The following is a 13,500-nucleotide window of genomic DNA, read 5'->3' as shown; positions in this document are numbered from 1 at the left end:
GAATATCAGGGTTGGAAGGGACCTCAGGAGGTCATCTAGTCCAACCCCCTGCTCAAAGCAGGACCAATCCCCAACTAAATCATCCCAGCCAGGGCTTTGTCAAGCCTGACCTTAAAAACTTCTAAGGAAGGAGATTCTACCACCTCCCTAGGTAACGCATTCCAGTGTTTCACCACCCTCCTAGTGAAAAAGTTTTTCCTAATATCCAACCTAAACCTCCCCCACTGCAACTTGAGACCATTACTCCTTGTTCTGTCATCTGGTACAACTGAGAACAGTCTAGATCCATCCTCTTTGGAACCCCCTTTCAGGTAGTTGAAAGCAGCTATCAAATCCCCCCTCATTCTTCTCTTCCGCAGACTAAACAATCCCAGTTCCCTCAGCCTCTCCTCATAAGTCGTGTGTTCCAGTCCCCTAATCATTTTTGTTGCCCTCCGCTGGATGTTTTCCAATTTTTCCACATCCTTCTTGTAGTGTGGGGCCCAAAACTGGACACAGTACTCCAGATGAGGCCTCACCTATGTCCAATAGATGGGAACGATCACGTCCCTTGATCTGCTGGCAATGCCCCCACTTATACACCCCAAAATGCAGTTAGCCTTCTTGGAAACAAGGGCACACTGTTGACTCATATCCAGCTTCTCATCCACTGTAACCCCTAGATCCTTTTCTGCAGAACTGCTGCCGAGCCATTCGGTCCCTAGTCTGTAGCGGTGCATGGGAGTCTTCTGTCCTAAGTGCAGGACTCTGCACTTGTCCTTGTTGAACCTCATCAGATTTCTTTTGGTCCAATCCTCCAATTTGTCTAGGGCCCTCTGTATCCTATCCCTACCCTCCAGCATATCTGCCTCTCCCCCCAGTTTAGTGTCATCTGCAAACTTGCTGAGGGTGCAATCCACACCATCCTCCAGATCATTTATGAAGATATTGAACAAAACTGGCCCCAGGACCGACCCTTGGGGCACTCCACTTGATACCAGCTGCCAACTAGACATGGAGACACTGATCACTACCCGTTGAGCCCGACAATCTAGCCAGCTTTCTATCCACTTTATCGTCCATTCATCCAGCCTATACTTCTTTAACTTACTGGCAAGAATACTGTGGGAGACCGTGTCTAAAGCTGTGCTAAAGTCAAGGAACAACACGTCCACTGCTTTCCCCTCATCCACAGAGCCAGGTATCTCGTCATAAAAGGCAATTAGATTAGTCAGGCATGACTTGCCCTTGGTGAATCCATGCTGACTGTTCCTGATCACTTTCCTCTCCTTTAAGTGCTTCAGAATTGATTCCTTGAGGACCTACTCCATGATTTTTCCAGGGACTGAGGTGAGGCTGACTGGCCTGTAGTTCCCAGGATCCTCCTCCTTTCCTTTTTTAAAGATGGGCACTACATTAGCCTTTTTCAAGTCGTCCGGGACCTCCCCTGATTGCCATGAGTTTTCAAAGATAATTGCCAATGGCTCTGCAATCACATCCGCCAACTCCTTTAGCACTCTCGGATGCAGCGCATCCGGCCCCATGGACTTGTGCACATCCAGCTTTTCTACATAGTCCCGAACCACTTCTTTCTCCACTGAGGGCTGGTCACCTCTTCCCCATGCTGTGCTGCCCAGTGCAGCATTCTGGGAGCTGACCTTGTTCGTGAAGACAGAGGCAAAAAAAGCATTGAGTACATTAGCTTTTTCCACATCCTCTGTCACTAGGTTGCCTCCCTCATTCAGTAAGGGGCCCACACTTTCCTTGACTTTCTTCTTGTTGCTAACATACTTGAAGAAACCCTTCTTGTTACTCTTGACATCTCTTGCTAGCTGCAACTCCAGGTGTGATTTGGCCTTCCTGATTTCACTCCTGCATGCCCAAGCAATATTTTTATACTCTTCCCTGGTCATTTGTACAATCTTCCATTTCTTGTAAGCTTGTATGCTTTGCAAAGGTCTGAAGCAATGTATAAAGGTGAATGGGGAGTGGAATGCTGAAAGAGCTAATTAAAACCTAATATAGATATCAGTTTACCTTTAAAATCTTTGTTTCTTCTAGGTAGTGAACCTGAAATAGAAGTACAACTATTATTTGTATGTTTCAATGCCTCCAGAACTAAGCCCTAAAACAGTATTGCCACCTAGTGGTCATGCGTGAATCTTTTAAGTCACAGCACAGTACAGTAGAATTCTTTAACTGGAGAATGCAGAGTACATTTTCTTTTAACATTTTTAAAATTGCTAATTTACAGTTAATCATAGCAATCTGACAGAAAAATAGGTTCTTACCAAAAGCATGATTGCTACTCAGTATGAATTCAAAATATCTTAAACATGATTTTCATGGAGCAGACTGCAAAATTTACTTGTAAAGAACCCAGGTCTCACATCCAGAAAATATCCCAATTATATCAACTTTAATTCTTATCCAGACAAGAATATGACCAAAAAAAGTAAGAGTTTTAAAAGGCATGCCATCAACATGAAATCTAGTCAATGAAATAAAAAAAAAAAAAGAGAGAAAAAGTAGATTCAGTTATTAGACCTTCCACCTGCTAAATTTGTGATTTTACAACCACTTTCCCTTTTTTGAGGTTATAAATATTCCCCTATTGAAAATCTCCCTACAAAATGTGATTTTTAAAGTTGACAGTATCCCTTTAATTTTAAAATTTACTAGTCTGTATTCAAAAAGTATTAACAATTATTAATGATATTTGATGACTTTCATATTAAGATTAATTTACAATTGTAAGTTATAAAGTCATATTGCAGTTGCAGTTGGATATTTCTAAACTAACTTGTTAGGATCTAACCTGTTGTAATACTAAATTGTGTTTTAACAGAAAGAAGGAAAAAATTGTAGTTTTTCAAATTAGGTTAGAGCATAGACTTTTGGGTGTCTGTATAGACGTATATAATTGTATATATTTTATATGCACACATTGTGCAAATTGATATTTCCTTTAGCAAATTTGTGCAGAGAGAGTCCACGTGCATGACTCTTATGCACCAACAACTTCAAACACAATATAAATCTAACTGTTTCCTGATCTTTTTCCTGCACTTGATGCAACCATGACAGCAAAGCCGGTAAGAAGCTGTCAACTAGTAAGTTGCTTGGAGGCAGATCCAGTTTGGCTTTCTCACTGGCCTTTTTAGACACCAATCCAGAACAGACTTTAAGGCAGGGAGATGTAGCATTTGTGCTGTTTTTGACCAGACTCTCAGTATTCATAGGATGAAATTGAAAATGAGGAGGAGTCAAATGCATTGGAGGAATTCATGCTCGAAGAGGCATTTCAGCGTTACATGATTTGTACTGCTTTGATACAGTTAAAATGAAAGATGACTTAACGAACTCATGCATGGTAGACTAGCAGATGAAGCAAAAGGAGTTTTTTAAAAGAGGAAAAAGAAGTTGGGACCCTCCAAAATCTTTGTGGTCATGGAGGGAAATATAAAAGTGAGGGCTACCTAAGGAGAAATTACAATGGCAAGAAGTACTTTGTAGTACCACAGGGCCTCCAAGAGGGTGTTATAGCTATTTAGGCAGAAGGCTGAAGAAAGAGAGTATCTTTTTTGTCATCTGATCAAATTAATTTAGAGCTGGGATGTTTCACTAGTGACTGACAGACAGGCAGTTGATTTTTATACAATACACCTGAGAGTTATCCTGTTTAGGTGAGGAAGCAAAGGTGACTAGTTAATGGCAACAGGTAGGGTTCAACTGGGCCGTTACGCAGTGGTGTAGCATATTGACTCCTCTCCCATGCTGCAATTTTGTGCTTCAGAATCTCAGCAGTGTAATAATAATAATATATAACAGTTTTAATAGTAAATCTCTAGCTGTTATGATTGCAATGAAAACCTTGAAAATGTGAACCAAGTGTAACTAATGAAACAATATCTTCCCGAGTCTGAAAAAATAGTTCAGTGATGAGAACTGCACCGGGAGGTGTGAGTTAATAATGCTGACATTTAAATCATTGTCTCTGGGCATTTGAATGATTTTATTGCTCATAAAAGGAAGTAAGGAAGGAGAGGATCATAGATCTGCACCAGAATATCTTATTGGCACCATGAGTGGGTGACATTTTGGAGATAATACCAACTTCCCTGCAGTCAAAGCCCAAGTGACTTAGCAAGACTCACCAAGGGGGAGCCAAGCCCGCCCTGGAACCCAGTGGAGCGCTGACAGCATGCACAATCATATCTGAACATCTGTACAACATCTGAACCATTCCTCACTCTGGCAGCTTGCATGGGTGGAACTTAGAGAAGTACGACCACCTTTCAACCCTGCCCCCTTCCCAGTTTGAGTCTTGGAGGTGATGGTTCATGCTATTAAGCTAATAGCTGAGAGCACAGCTTGAACAGGGAGGTCTGGGGATGAGATAACATTATCCTCTGGAAAAATAACTTCTGTACAACACACATTTATCCCACCATTTCAGATGTTTTGAATTAAAAATGTTTAATTTAGAGCAGGGGTTCTCAAATTTCATTGCAACAGGACTCCCTTCTGACAACAAAAATTACTACACGACACCACAACGGGGGACCAAAGCCTGAGCCCACCCAAGCCCCGCTGCCCAGGGTGGGGGCCAAAGCCAAAGGGTGCCTATAACCTGAAGCCTAAGCTGGAGCCCCAGGTGGTGGGGCTCAGGCTTCGGCTTTGGTCTTGGATCCCAGCCAGTCTAAAGCCAGCCCTGGAGACCTCTGGAGACAGGGTCATGACCCTCTTTGGGGTCCTGACCCACAGTTGGAGAACTGCTGATTTAGAGACCACATTTCTTGTGAGATGACAATAAAATGCTGCCATCCAAAAACAAATTTACACACAATGTATGTTCCTTGTCCCCAAGTAATAAGCCCCTATACTACTACTCTGGGCAGGTGAGTGGGGGCGACTGAAGGAAATATTTCCAGTTTTTCTGAGGTGCATATGCAAGTGGCAAAGGTGGCAGCTTATCACCCCTACACTCCAAACAAATCTTCAAAAACAGCAAGGGACAAAAGAGTAGGTCTTCTGTGTCCTTTCTATAGGAAATTTGATCCCAAAGGTAAATCAAATCTAACTTTGATGGAAAACAAAGGTAGTACTGTAGTTCCCTCTGATGGCATATGAACTGAGAAGTCTCCCACACTTCTGCAGGAAGAACACTGGCTTGCTGGGCATGGGGGAGTGGCCTTGGGTCATCTATGTAACAGGCCTCTCTCCCTTCAGTCTGGGAGAGAGTGCCATAAAAGTACCCACGCTGGTAGGGGTAACAACACTGTAGAAAACCTAAGATTTGTTTTTTACTTTCTTTTTGCTATTTTGTTTTATTGTGGAACAGTGTAAGTTGTGATTTCAGTGCTCACTGTCTTTTCACCATCCCATATACAAAGGAATGGAGTGAAACTGAATCATTCCTCTGTCAACCAAGAGAGGGCTCCTCTTGAACACTGAACTAGCCACAGTGTTTCACCAATTTTCATTAGATCAGACAAACAAGATTTAGCTGCGAATACTAACACGGCTGTTACTCTGAAACCTTTGAACTTCTGTAATTTAACAGCTCATCTTTGAATAAGGGGCTGTACTTTGAGAGTGTTTAGCTGTTTGATTTTGCAACCATAATCAAAGCAGTTTTCAAAATGAGAATTATTTGGCTGCAACTCTTTAGACCAGGGGTCTCAAACTCCCAGACCGCGGGCCATGAACCTCCCCAGTGTGGCCCGTGGGACTCCAGCAGCTTTGGGGACGGATCTCTCCCTTGGCCCCACCTGCCGCCCTAGGGTGAGCAGACAGCAAATGTGAAAAATCGGGATGGGGGTGGGGGGTAATAGGAGCCTACATAAGAAAAAGACCCAAAAATCAGGACTGTCCCCTATAAAATTGGGACATCTGTTCACCCTATGCCACTCCCGGGCGCCCCCCCAGGGGCCCCAGCAGCGCAGGGGAGTTGAGTGGCATCTGCCTGCTTGCTCCAGTGGCTGCTGGCCCCTCCCTGCGGCCCCGGGGTGGGATGGGACTGTGCCTCCACGCACTGCTCCCGCCTCAAGCGCCCCTGCGGTCAATGGGAAGCTACAGGGACGGTGCCTGGGGGCAGCAGCACGCAGAGGCCCCCTGGCCTGCCCTGACTTGGAGCCTCAGGTAAGCGCAGCACGCCGTCCCCCGTCCCAGAGCCAAACTTCCTCCCAGAGTCTGCACCCCAGACCCCCTCCCCCACCCAAACTCCCTCCCAGAGCCTGCACCCCAATCCCCTACCCCAGACCTCCTCCCACATCCAAACTCCCTCCCAGAGCCTTAGGCAGGTGGCGGGCGGAGTTTTGGGAGGGGCAGAGTTTTGGGGGGCGGGTTCTGGCTGGTATAAGTGACATTATTGCCCCACTGGGAGGATTTGAGGACTGGCAGTGACCCTAAGGTAAATTCAGTTTGAGACCCCTGCTTTAGACCAACAGTAGAAATCCATTTTCTAAAGCTAAAATACATTTTAAAATTTAATCCTTACAAAAAGTAAACTTGAAGTGCTAATGTATACAATAAACACTAATATACTACTACCAGATAATTGAGGATGTATAAAATAAAGAGCTTGAGGGGAAATTGTTTTCTCATTGTGCAAAAATTTTTAGATTTAAAAGCTTTTTGTCCCAATTGGAATGAGAAAAAGTCAACATCTTGAAAATGCTCAGAAACTAGAACAAATAAATTTGGGGCCAACAAAATGTTTAATTTCTACCAATTTGAAATGTAATGTTTCAATTTTGACCTTTTCATATTTTTTAAATTTTTTAATACAAATCACTTAAATTTCAAATCAAAATGTGACCTTGAACAAAAAATTGAACTTCTCATTTGGAAAATTTTGAAACAGGGCATTTTGACACTTTTGAAACTTTCCTTTACAAACAAATTTTTAAATGAGAAATGTGTTAAATTGACTCTTCCCTGCAAAAAGTTTTGGTTTTGACAAATCTAACTTTAATGGAAAAATATTTTGTTGAAAAATTCTTGATCAGCTCTAAAAAAATATTAGTCCAAGTGTAAGCGGGGGAATGGTCCCGCTATTGTGGGGAACTTTCATGGCTTATACACTACCCCAGTGAAGTGGGCTAGCGAAAGGATCTGAGTCCTTGGCTCCCACTTCCTTTACCCAAAGGCCTGCCTGACCTCAAGGGCTCCCCTTCCACTCTGCTGTGTGGTGGAGTCCTCGTAACCCCAACAAGGCTGGGCCCAGGATTCCTGGGGGGCTTGACCCCCAACCTCGTTTTGGTCACTTAGGACAGGGAAGAGGGTGTCCCCATTCTGGGGTGCTCTCTCCACACTGGATGCTCCCCTGATCCACTGATCGTTACATACAGTTCAAAGCAAATACAATTTATTACACAGCAATCAATTTAAAAAAAAAAAGGAAAAAATGGGAAAGGTTAAAGGAAAACACAGAACCCACTCTGTGGCAAGGGAACATCACAACCAGTGTCTCTGGAATGTAAGGGAAGTTCAGTCTGTTCCTTACAAGTCTCAGGCCCTCGCTGTGCTGCCAGGATGCTGTGGGTCAGACACTTGCTCTGGTGGTGCCCACACACCCTCAGGCACTAGGAGGCAGGGCCCTTCTTCCCAGAGTCGCCCACGCTCCGTCGGTGTTTCGATCCCCCTCCAAGTCTGGCCTGCAAGGCGTCTTGGCTGGGGGTGTCTCCCTGCGTTGGCCTGCTGCCCCCTCGCTGTCCCCAGCTGCTCACCGTACCCAGCTCTGGACTGCTCCAGCCCCACCTCCACTCTGCCTCAGCACAGCTGCTGCTGCTGCTCTGCCTCCAGCAACCTGGGCTGCTTCTCTGGCCCCTCTGGCTCTGGTTGCTACAGCTCTGCTCCCAGCACAGGAGTGCTCTGTGACACTGCTTCCAGCACTGACCTGCTTCCTGGGCTGCTTTTCTGGCCCCTCTGGCTGGCACAGCTCTGCTCCCCAGCTCAGCTTGGACCCCTGCTCTCTTGTTAGCTCGGCCCCACTCTGTCTCACCCAGGCAATTCCAGCTCACACAGAGGACAGGACCCCCCCTGGCCTCCTGACTCCCTCATTAGCCTGTCTGCCCTGTCAATCAGGCTGACCTGGAGCATCGGCCTCTCCCCATTGTTCCTGGGGACTGTCAGTCTCAGGCTCCTGATTTCCCATTGATCCCTTCCCCTTTCCTTTGGTACTGGGAGCTAGCCAACCAAAACACCCCCACTGAGTTTTAGTGTCCCCTTACACAATGGCCATCTCTCCCTGAAATTATATGGTAAAATCAAGCTAATCAATGCCAGGTTTTTCTCTCTAGTGAATTGACAATTGATTTCTATTCATTTATCAAGGTCGGTACAAATACAAAAAAATATTGTGCATGTTCATAGACAAACTAGATTGCAAAGTATCAAGCGTGGTTCCTAGTGCTGTAAAGTTTGGGCACCTCTGATATATAGTTAAACACAAGTACAATAAATGCACACATACAGTAAAAGAGAGAGGATTCCTGGAATGCATCTTTTTAATTTTCTTTTAACAAACCCATATTATAGCCACAATAAAACGTTCCAGAGTTATATACAGCATCATAACCACATATGTAAGATGGCTGAGTATTTTGCCAAGTGTCTCGGACTCCTAGAATGTATTTTGCTTGGTTTTGTACAAAAATATCTGCACATAATCTTTTGCTTAAATAATTAGTTTCTTAAGGCATCAATAGGCACTACATACCACAGCTATGTATATAAGAAGCTAAATGTTACTGTAAATGTAATCATTTGAGAGGTAGTAATCTCTGTCCCCTATACTGTGAGAGGAGGACATTTCTGACAAGTACAATGTTTTCTGGAGAGAGCTCCATCATATTGCACCTTAAAACAAAGGAAAGACCCTGGGAACCTGCTGTTCCCACTGTAGAGTTCTGCAGTCATCCCATGGAAAGCTATGTGTATTTCCCAAATACCATACAACAGGTAAAGATCTCACTCTGATAAATTATTCTGATCAACAGAAGCTTCATCATTAAAGAATGTTCTTAGCCTTAGTGAAATCTGTAATAGCGACCACTACTTGAGACTCTGAGGCTGTCTGTCTATACTGCAGCTGGGAGAAAGCCTTCCAGCCCAGGTGGACTTGTGCTAGCGGGACTCGAGTTGGTGCACTAACAGCAGCAGCATGGACATTGAGGCTTGGGCGGCACTCAGGTTCCTTGCCCACCCGACACACTAGGTCTGAGCTCGGGTGGCTAGAGCCATGTCCACCCTGGTATTTTTAGCGAGCTTGCTCAAGTGAATCTAGTGCAAGTCTGCCTAGCTATACTGGGAGGCTCCCAGCTGCAGTGTAGACGTACCCTCCAGGTGAGACTATGGTTTTAATAAAGTCAATGACAATTTTGCCACTGACTTCAACAGGGCCTGGATTTCGTCCTTGCAGCCTTTTCCTACAGAAAATCAATTTGTTTTCTGCTAAAGGGAAAGGGCAGACTCTTTCTTTTGCCTCTTCAAAAAATGTCTGGAGTGCACTCAACATGGAAACCATATCATTTCAGACTTTTAAAATTAGACTGGACAAAGCACTAGTAAATATGCTCTAAGGAACTATCTTGCACATAAATGGAGATGGTCTACAGCAGGTGACCCAACAGACCTTTTCCAGCTCTAATTTCTACAAGTCCCACTTTGCTGAATGAATCACCTTGAAAATTTCTTCAGTAGAGTCTGGGATCAAAAAGAAAAAAAAGTTTTTGTATGAAGACTATAGAAGACTGCAAGCATTTTAAGACAGGGGCCCTGGGTGAAATCCTGGCCCCTTTGAAGTCAAATGGGAGTTTTGCCATTGACTTCAGCAAGGCTAGGATTTCACCCACTATGTTTGTACATTCATAGAGTGCCTACCACAATTGACCTAGGTCTGAATTGGGACACCAGGATACTACTGCAATATAAAACAAAAATAAAATATTTAGACATACAGAATATTAATCTGCAAATACTCTAGTAATGTCCTAAACTGCACTCTAATTACATACTTGCAAATTCTGAGTGTAAAATCTGTATAGAATCTGGATGCAGCTCTATTGGCCCTTGTTTCTATAGTAGGACAGTATCTGGAAGGGTCTCTGTTATATTTAATTTTTTACTTTTACACTGGGTAAGATATAAATAAATAATTCTGTCCATGGGTAACTGATTCTATCTGCAATTATTTATCACCATTTATGGCCACCTATTTTACAATTATTCTGATAATGATGGGGATACTTTAGACGTGTTTTAAAATAAAAAAGTATGACCTCTTAGACGTATACTCCAAAAGTTTTAAGTGAGCTGCAAATCAGCATACTGTTTTTGAACAGATTCTTTTTAAGGTTCCGGGGCTTCTCTTTATGATCCAGGCAGTTTTCAGACTTAGCAGACTCCAGACATCTCCTTAACCCATGCAGGAAAAATGTCAGTCATCTTTATGTGAACAAAATAATCTTTCACTTAAAAACGCAGGAAGAGTATACAAAAAGACTGTAGCTGCATGCAAATACCTCACGTTACAACATTCACAAGATAAAATAATGGTCTCTCATTTCAAATCTCTTAATCAGTCCAATGGAAATTAAGACATGAGCACAATAATCTGTATTGTAAGTACATTATGTACCTAAATGTGAACAAAATCTGATGTTATTTTCTGTTCATTTTGCAGAATACTGTAAAGCTGCCATTTTCAGAAACCCCAATTATCCCCTCATTTTGATTTCTAAAATATAATTCCCCCTCCTCTTTCTCTGCCCCCTCTGTTCTCTTCTTCCCTTCCAACTTCTTACTCCTCCCACTTCATTCTCCACGACATCTTCAGTGCTGTTCTCAATCATATATGTATAATACATATAGTATACACATATATAAAATACATGTTACACATGTATATATTATACATTTAAGTGCAAAACTCAACTTAACTTTAATTATGGAGCTAGAACTGGCACCTCCATAATAACTGGCTTGATTTGCAGAGGTGCTGAGTACCCAGTGACTCCCAAGCTGGGGAGGCACAGCACTTCTGAAAAAGAGGTGACATATGTATATTTATCACTTTAAACTCTAAAACCCATTTCTTGCACCCCTGCCATTAGACTCCTGTTGGCTTGAGTCAATCCTTCCAAAGGCTAGGCTTCCAGTCAGTGACTGACAGTAAGTGCAGCCTCTAACAGTACACCGAGGGTGGTCTGCATCTATAACAGTGGAAAACTAAGACCAGACAGAACCAGAAGAATGGTCTTTTTCTCTGCCTGGTTTGTATTTTTTTTTTAAAGAAATGTATAGGCTGCTCAAAAAACCAAACAAACACACAGCATCACTAAACTAAACACATCCATCATGTTACCATGGAAATCTGCCCAAATCAAATGAATGATGTCAGGCCTGATTTTATTGTAATCAGCTAATTCCCTTTTACCACTTCCATTCAAGTATTTTCATGCTGTCTGATCTGTATAGTCATCTACACAATTTGTATAGTTTAAATTTATACCGGTCACTTAATGTAACCTGCAATACGCACATAACAGTTCTGGTATCCTACATGAATTATGGTATTGAATGACAACTTTTATTTAAAAAGGATTTTGAGAGAAAGAGAGAAAATATTACAAACATTAATAAAACTTCTTGATGAATGACATGTTAGTCCCATAATTCTTTATGGAAATAACATTACCCACCACATCTGAACATTTTCTCATTACTGTGATCAAAAATCAAAATACTGTAAAATATTAAATAAGAGTTACAGTTTTAGAGCAAAGAAATTGAAAAATTTGTAATTGTAATTTTTCCTGATAGGTAAATTTAGCTGTTTGCAGCAGTTTGAGTTGCTTCTGTATTTCCTAGTTATTAATAATGATACTATCTCTAATACTGATTTAAAAGAGAAAGACACCAAATTTTTTAAAATAAATTTTGATGATATCATGTAACATATAGAGATACAAGTTACTTTTAAAGAATAACCAGAACAGTAACCACCACTTTATTTGGGGGTTTAGGAACAGTCAGTGTCATCCGTTAACACTACTTTGAAATATTGCGTATAGTAGACATTTCTTCTTGGCTTTTGCTCTTTATGAGTCTATCCAGCAGGTGGCTTTGATCCTCTTTCTGCTGGTAGATAAACATATCAACTAAAGTTTTTTTTATCAGAAGCGATCATCAGTGCTGCAGTAGGAAGTTGGTAGCTACATTAAGGTCATTATTTGAAGCTCTCAGAGCTTCCAAAGCATCTACCCTGGAAAATCCCATTTCCATAAGTCGTGCAACCTGTAAGAGAAATAAAAAAGAACACCTTTAATCACAGTTTTATTCATTTTTCCTTTTAAAGTTATCATATAGCAGCAAAACCGTACGGTTTATTACTGAACAGTCTGTGCAATGACAGGTCTTTTTTTTTTTAAATATCAAACACTTATCTGATATGGCGTGGTTGGATGAGCCAAAAAACATTACTGCAGTTGATAAAATACAGTTTGCAATAAAACAGTAATTCCAGTGGTGAGTAGGTACTTGAGAAGCATCTTTCACGTGCTACAATATAATTTTGATGGCTAACTTTTTGCATGCCAACTTTCTTTTATACATGCTGACTCAAACAGCACTGCATTTAAATCCAGTTTTGTTTTATGTTATAACACAGTGTGATAGATTCAATACCTAGATGGATAAATCATACCAGTTTCAAGCTGGAGGAACTGTAAAATCTACATTTTTTTATTGGGTTTAGTTATAAGTGAAAATCTGACTGATTTCTTTTGAAATAGTTTTATTTTTATTCCAATCACAGCTGACAGTAAACTAAAATTTCTGGCAAAATTCACCAAATGGTCATGGCAGCAGAAGCACTCACTATTACGCTCTTACTGGGGGATAAGGCCTGAAACCAGACAGCATAGCCCCAGAAGTGGGAAGCCACGAGCAGGCTGGGAGATACTTTGATTCCTCCTCCACTGGCAGGTCCCTATGGAGCCTGCATTGAAGATTAAAACTGCCCTTCCCCAAAAGGAAACATTGAGAGATGGGTAGGTATCAGTGCAACTGCCTGTTCCCTCTAGGGCACAGCAGCAAATATGCATTTTCCTGCATCACAAGACTAATAGATTTCCAAGGGACATTGTGGTCCCTAGTCTGACCGCATGTGTAACACAGGCCACAGAACTTCCCCAAAATAATTCCTTTTTAACTAGAGCATGTCTTAACAAAAAAAATCCAATCTTGATTTTAAAATTGCCAGTGATAAAGAATCCATCATGACCCTTGGTAAGTTTTTCCAATCGTTAATTACCCTCATTTTAAATATTTATGTCCTATTTCTAGTCTGAATTTGTCTTCAACTTCCAGCCATTGGAGTTTGTTATACAGTTCTGTTGGACTGAAGAGGTCTTTATCAAATATTTGTATCCAGTCACTGCTTAACTTTCTCTTTGTTAAATTAAATAGATGGAGCTCCTAGAATCTATCTATCTATCACCAACTAATCCTTTA

General features: G+C 41.9%; 1 protein-coding gene across 1 annotated transcript in view; it reads right to left on the bottom strand.

The window, feature by feature from the left end:
- Window positions 1-8,465: 8,465 nt before the first annotated feature.
- UBAC2 (UBA domain containing 2) overlaps window positions 8,466-13,500 on the bottom strand; it is a 165,429-nt gene continuing 160,394 nt past the window's right edge. Inside the window, exon 9 of the mRNA XM_073348554.1 lies at window positions 8,466-12,282. Within this exon, the coding sequence (XP_073204655.1) occupies window positions 12,175-12,282 (108 nt within the window). The 3' untranslated portion in view covers window positions 8,466-12,174. The remainder of the gene's footprint in view (window positions 12,283-13,500) is intronic.

Source organism: Lepidochelys kempii, chromosome 1, assembly GCF_965140265.1.
Source record: "Lepidochelys kempii isolate rLepKem1 chromosome 1, rLepKem1.hap2, whole genome shotgun sequence".
NCBI classification, from domain to species: domain Eukaryota; kingdom Metazoa; phylum Chordata; order Testudines; family Cheloniidae; genus Lepidochelys; species Lepidochelys kempii.
The sequence above is the reverse complement of the archived record's forward strand: the minus strand, read 5'-3'. Positions and strand labels throughout refer to the sequence as shown.